This window comes from Mus caroli, chromosome 6 (genome assembly GCF_900094665.2).
Source record: "Mus caroli chromosome 6, CAROLI_EIJ_v1.1, whole genome shotgun sequence".
In the NCBI taxonomy this organism is placed as follows: Eukaryota; Metazoa; Chordata; class Mammalia; order Rodentia; family Muridae; genus Mus; species Mus caroli.
In genome coordinates, this window is record NC_034575.1 from 108,547,058 (window position 1) to 108,553,520 (window position 6,463).

At 47.9% G+C, this 6,463-nt stretch overlaps 1 protein-coding gene across 2 annotated transcripts; it reads left to right on the top strand.

The window, feature by feature from the left end:
- Positions 1-996: 996 nt before the first annotated feature.
- On the top strand, positions 997-5,856 carry Jagn1 (jagunal homolog 1). 2 transcript variants are annotated; one of them, XM_021165093.2, is made up of 2 exons: positions 997-1,294; positions 4,885-5,856. In XM_021165093.2, the coding sequence occupies exons 1-2, from the start codon at positions 1,199-1,201 to the stop codon at positions 4,990-4,992; spliced, it is 204 nt and encodes a 67-aa protein (XP_021020752.1). In that variant the 5' UTR covers positions 997-1,198; the 3' UTR covers positions 4,993-5,856. The 2 variants fall into 2 exon arrangements, with proteins under 2 accessions (XP_021020752.1, XP_021020750.1); XM_021165091.2 differs by having other exon boundaries at positions 1,037-1,287.
- The last annotated feature ends 607 nt before the right edge of the window (positions 5,857-6,463 follow it).

Consider the following 6,463-nt stretch of genomic DNA (forward strand, 5'->3'; position numbering starts at 1 on the left):
AGCGTTCCAGTTCCAAGGCATTTGGGGGTTTGACGGCCTCTCCTGACTTCCCCTGGCACCCGGCATGCATTTGCTGTATAACACAAATCGGGCAAGGAGAACACTCTGTGAGTTCAAGGCTACCCACATAGCAAATTCCAGGACATAGTGAGACTTTGTCTCAATAAAACAAACATTCTGGGTCCTTTGCAAAAACAGTAGGTACTCTTAACCATTGTTAATAACTCTCCAGTTATTTATTAATTATTTAATTAATTTATTAACAAACGTTCAACACAGTCCAAGCTGGCCTCCATGAACTCCTCCTGTTCCTGCCTCCACCTTTCACGTTGAGGAGATTACAAATGTTCACCGCCATCTTTGTTCCAGTTAGCCCTCAGGACGCAGGGTCTCAGACTGTGGAGAGCATCGCAGGGAGGGAGAGATGCCTCTTTACTGCCTCAGCCTCTGAGTGACGCCTCTCAGCATTGACCACCCTATACTTTTCGTTGTATAACGTCTTTGCTCTGGACCCAGCCCCAAGGAAATATAAATGTGCAACAAGCCACTGGGCAAAGATGTCAAGTCTAGTTAGGTATGGCTTAAGACTATAATCACGCCTTGGGAGATTGAAGCAAAAAAGATCGTCAAGAGTTCGAGACCAGCATGAGGCACATGAAGCCCTGTCTCAAGAATTACAATTTAAGGTCTGGGTCAGCCGTTAAGAGCACAATAGAGCTAGGTTCAAATCCCAGCGCTCACAGTATAGCTAGCAAATCTATCCTCTTCCAGCCTCTGCAGGCACAAAAACCACACGTGGTTCACAGACAGACAAAACACCCATACACAAGTAATTATTTAAAATGCTTTAAATGAAGTTAAAAGGGGTTTGCTGGAGGCTTGGCTGGTCGGCATCCGCGGCCTGGGGTTCGGTTCTGCACGATGGCATCTCTGGGCAGGCCAGTGAGCCGTTTCTAGGGACTGTTAATTCCGCAATCGCTCTACTCTGGGATAGGCAAGGAACCTCAGAAAGGCCAGGAACGCATGCGCGAAGAAGGAACCACAGAGTCAGTCCTCCCGGGATAGAGAGGCCGGAAGTTCTCCCGGAGCTCCACGCCGTGTAGTGAAAGCCGGGCCAAAGCGGCAGGGAAGGGGTTCGCAGGGTGCTTGGCTGGGTGGGTGAGCAGAGGGTCGGCGTTAGGGGCCTTGGTTCTGCACGATGGCGTCTCGGGCAGGCCCGCGAGCGGCCGGCACCGACGGCAGCGACTTTCAGCACCGGGAGCGCGTCGCCATGCACTACCAGATGAGGTACGAGGTGAGCCAGGCGTACCGAGGCCTTTCCCGGCGGAGTCTGCAGGTCCTGGGAAGAAGCGACGCCAGTGGTCTTCACGCTGTCGCCCCCCAGCCAGTTGTCGTGCACCCGCCAGGTCCCCTGCTCTAGCGACCTCTGCTCTGTTTCCAGGCCGGGGAAACCCCGTGGCCCGCCTCGGTCCGCCTTATGCTTTGAGGGGGATCCAGCCTGCACAGGCTCGTGGTTTGGTGCTGGCCCCCCCTGGGTGACCTTGGGAACGCCACTGCCACTTTTCTTTGTCAAATCTAGATCCCACTGTAGAGTCCAGGCTGACCTCGAACTCAGAGCCTTCTCTTTAACCTCTTGAGTGCTTCTGGGTTTTCAGGGATGCACTTGGCCTGAAAACTCCTTAACATTTTAAAAGATTTTCATTTTTAATTTCGTGTGTGTGTGTGTGTGTGTGTGTGTGTGTGTGCACGTGAGAGCAACTGCTCACAGAATCCAGTAGAGGGCGTTGGAGCTGGAGTTACACATGGCGTTTTGAGTCCACCCGTGGTTGTTGCTGAGAACCAAGCCCAGAAGGATGGCAAGCCTTGTCTCTAACCGTAGGTCAGAGTGATTTTGGAAAGCCAGAGTCCTGGAACATGATCCAGACCCGCCTCCACAGCAGCGAGTGCTCTTAATCACTGAGCCTACTCTCCAGCCCCAACTCGGGTTATTTCCAATTGGAGTCTCAGTTTTCACATTTTCAGAGGGAGAAAAATTTTTAGGTTTTGGTGAGGAATTAGCAAGTCGTTTGTGTAAAGGCACAGCATAGAAATGTGGTGGCTGCTAAACTTGGGGCTGTCTGGATGTTTATCTGTTGAAGGCCAGCTCTGACAGTTGTGTTCAGTGATCCAAGGTGGGGATGTGGGGTTGGCAGTGATGTAATGCAGGCACACATACTTGGTAGATGACGCAATCTCCAACAAGCTCCAACAACTTCACATATATACATACACACACATACATTTGGTAGACGAAGCAAAGCTCGAACAGCCCTTCCATCCACAGCGTATGTATCCCAGTCAAATCTTTGAAGCCGTACAAGAATCAGGATGTGGTTACATTCTATTTTTCCTTAAGTGAATGATTACAATGAAGTTTCCCAATACCCTCGCACGATCAAGTGTTTTACATATTATGGGTGAAAAAAAAAAAAACCAAATTATTCCCAAGAACCCACATGCATTCGTAACTAAGCAACCTGTTATAGATTAACCAAGTGTGAGCAAGCAATTGTCTCAGCCAGTTTCTCTTCCTGGCAGGCTGCAGTTTGTAATTACAAAGAAAGAGTCAATTATTTTATTATTTATCTTAAAAAAATAGTCTTATAAAAATCTTAAAAGAATCATAAATCTACAGTTTTATATAAGAAACAATCAGTCATTTCTACTTTAAATCCTCAGGGTGCAGATCTACTCATTAACAAATTTTCTTATTAAATCCTATCAGGAAGCTGAGGGCAAAAATGGGTACAAGAAATTAATCATCTTGATCACCAACCAGCATTAGCAAGAGAGGCAGGTCAGCCAGAGCTGGCTGGGCTGTCATTGTTCTTGTTCTCTGACCTTAAAAAACAACCCTTGCTCAATATTTAAAAGTGTACCTTTCTAAATTGTAACCCAAGATTTTCTAGATCAAAGCCACTAACTAAAACATTTTAACCTAACTTTACTAACAATCCACATTCTTTCTAAGGGTGGTGGACGTTACTCACAGTCTCCATCTCTAAGTCCTTTCTGAGAGTGATGGATGGATCATTAATTCGCTCCAGCAGCAAATTAAAGTGCCTGCTTGAAAAAGATCATTCGCTATTTGTGCCCTGCTAAGGACACTGCCCCGTGAGGGGCTGGAAACCCCCTTAGAGTTTTCATACAACCCATAGATTAGGGGTGACATGATGACTGAGGACTCGCAGAGAGATGCTGCGTAACAGCATGAAGTCCCCAGGGCACACCTTCCTCAGCCCTCCGCCTCTCGCAGGCACACGCATCCTGGTTGTGCTGACCAGTGGGCCATATTCTATTAGTTCTAAAGCCGTTTGTTGTTCATCTTTACACAGGCCTCGATAGTCATCGCCAGGAAAATTTTCTCCAAATCATGCTGTGCCTAAATATGTCTAAAAAAACTACTTGGGGTCAGACTCCTGAATCACCAGATACTGAGTTGTTACCTCATGAAGATTATTAACTCTACTGGGGGGGGAGGGTGTGTGGGGGGGGCGAAGAGACCCCCCCCTCCCTGCAATGGCTCAGCTGTAAGAGTACTTGCTGTTCTGTCAGAGGACCTAAATTCAGTTCCTAGCACTCCCATCAGAAGGCTCACAACCATCTGTAACTCCAGGTCCAAGGCTTCTGATGCCTCCTTCTGGCCTCCCAGCAGAGGTGTGGATGTGGTGCACACATACACATAAGATACCTTTTTTAAAAGAAAAAGCCAAGCCGGGCATGGTGGCGCTTGCATTTAATCCCAGCACTTGGGAGGCAGAGGCGGGCGAATTTCTGAGTTTGAGGCCAGCCTGGTCTACAGAGTGAGTTCCAGGACAGCCAGGGCTACACAGAGAAACCCTGTCTCGAAAAAAAGAAAGAAAGAAAGAGAGAGAGAGAGAGAGAGAGAGAGAGAGAGAGAGAGAGAGAGAAACTGGATCCTGCCTTGAAGGAGCTTAAGTGCCAGAGTGATTTCTTTTCTCCTTGCCTCCCACATTTCCTAAGGTGAATTATTGCCTCCTTAAGTCCACTGCGTTTTTCAGCTGGTGCTTTACCTCTGTGCAGGAGGATGACAAGCTCTTAGGACCCTTGGCCCCTCCTTACTGGAGACCTTGTAACCCAGGGTCTTGTTTTCTTGCACACCTAGAGGTGAAACCTTGCTCTTGATGAAAAGGATACGATTGAGACCTAGGGAATTTAGACTAAGACATGCTTCCTCCACGTGACTGCTGTAGCTGGGGAAATATGAGCCGTGTTCCTTGTTGCTACAAGGCCTCCTGGCCTTTGTTTCTGTGACGCAGAGCTATCATTTTAACCACAGCCCAGAATTCTTGTCATGGCTTTGTGAGATGATGTCTTGCTATGTGGTCCAGGCCAACCTCCAATTTGGAATCTTCTGCCTCAGCCTCCCAGGTGCCGCTGCTGCTCTTCAGTCTGAAGTGTCCTCGCCTTGTCTTTGCGGTTATCTGTCACTGCCTCTCCTGTGTCTTGCCACTTGATTTCTTGAAACACAAATACATAAACCCCTGTGTTTGGTGCCTGCATGGTTTTGCCTATGCATAGAATGCTCCCTCCACTCATCATGAACCCAGGCTGAATGCTGTCTCTTCTACACAGACAGCCTTCCCTGGCATTCCACCTTATGCTACATTGATTACTCCCTAGGATAGCTTAGGCTTCTGTGTATTTACTTGAGCTTTACACTTCATTTTCTAATTACTTTCTTCTCTATCCCTTGTACCCAGCCTCTGTAAGAGGCTGTACCACTCACACTGTATCCATGTGTCCTGTACACATGCCTGAAATACGGTTGGTGGTCAGAGCACTTGGAATGAAAGTTGCTTCTCCCTTTGCTCTGTCTTACAGTGTGACCCTCAAGTACGAAATCAAGAAGCTGATCTACGTGCATCTCGTCATATGGCTGCTGTTGGTGGCCAAGATGAGCGTAGGACACCTGAGGCTCTTGTCACATGATCAGGTGGCCATGCCCTATCAGTGGGAATATCCGTATTTGTTGAGCATTGTGCCCTCTGTCTTGGGCCTGCTCTCATTCCCTCGGAACAACATTAGCTACCTGGTGCTCTCCATGATCAGCATGGGGCTCTTCTCCATCGCTCCCCTCATTTATGGCAGCATGGAGATGTTCCCTGCGGCACAGCAACTCTACCGCCATGGCAAGGCCTATCGCTTCCTGTTTGGTTTTTCTGCTGTCTCCGTCATGTACCTGGTGTTGGTACTGGCAGTCCAAGTACATGCTTGGCAACTGTACTACAGTAAGAAACTCTTAGACTCTTGGTTCACCAGCACACAGGAGAAGAAGCGGAAATGAAGCCTGCTTGATGAACTGCTCTGAGGGGGAAAACCTAGGTCTCCCATTGAGCAGCATGAAGGGAGCTGTCCAGACTCTCCATAGACTGTGACATCTGGAATGATGGCACCTAGTGCACACTAGGCTCAGATTTTGGCCTAGAGTTCTGTTACCATCTGCTGAGGTGGCAAAGCTGTTGTATTTAATTTATGCTTGACTAACTGCAGCTGGGTGACCAATGGCTGTGAAACACTTTACCTGGTTGAACTTGAGGCCCTTTAGAGTTTGGATTTTCCAGACTGAGCCTTATCCTTGCCTTCTCTTGGTCGTACTCCCTCCTCCCATTCATCACCTCTTCACCACCAGTACTAGAAGAAATCTGGAATGACTCAGTACATGAAAGCATACTTCAGTCTGTGGGTCATGGGCAAGCAACATTTGGGAAGTTGCTCCCCTATGGGCTGTTCTGTTTCCTGCAAACCATTTTAAATAAAAAGAACCTCAATAAATAAAATTAAGACTGTCCTGTGCCTCGTGTTGGAGATTTGATTGTTTTTCAGAGTTTATGGAACTGCCTGTGGAGAAGAGCCAGGTTGAGGATCTAAGTCAGCTGCAGCCCTCTAGCTTTTAGGTAAGAACTACCCTGGGGTGAGGGGCACCAGAGGTGTGCTTCAGGAGTTAAGAACACTGGCTGCTCTTACAGAGGACCCAGGTTCGGTTCTCGGCACCCACATGGTGGCTCAAAATCATTTCTTAACTACTGTCCCAGGGTATTTGATGCTCTCTTCCTGCCTCTGGAGATACTTAATGGGCATGAAGTATGAAAACAAACTTGCAGGCAGAACACTCATACACAGAAAATAAGGCAATTTAGCTCTGGCTGTCCTGGAACCACTATGTAGAAGAGATTGAACTCAAACTCACAAACTCCTGCCTTTGCCTGCCTATTACAGCGATTAAAAGGTTAATCCTTTCTGTGTCTAAAGCTGTATAGTAGTATCCAAAATGATTTTTAAGAATCTGCTTGTAGCTGGGTGGTGGTGGTGGTGGCACACTCCTTTAATCCCAGCACTCGGGAGGCAGAGGCAGGTGGATTTCTGAGTTCGAGGCCAGCCTGGTCTACAAAGTGAGTTCCAG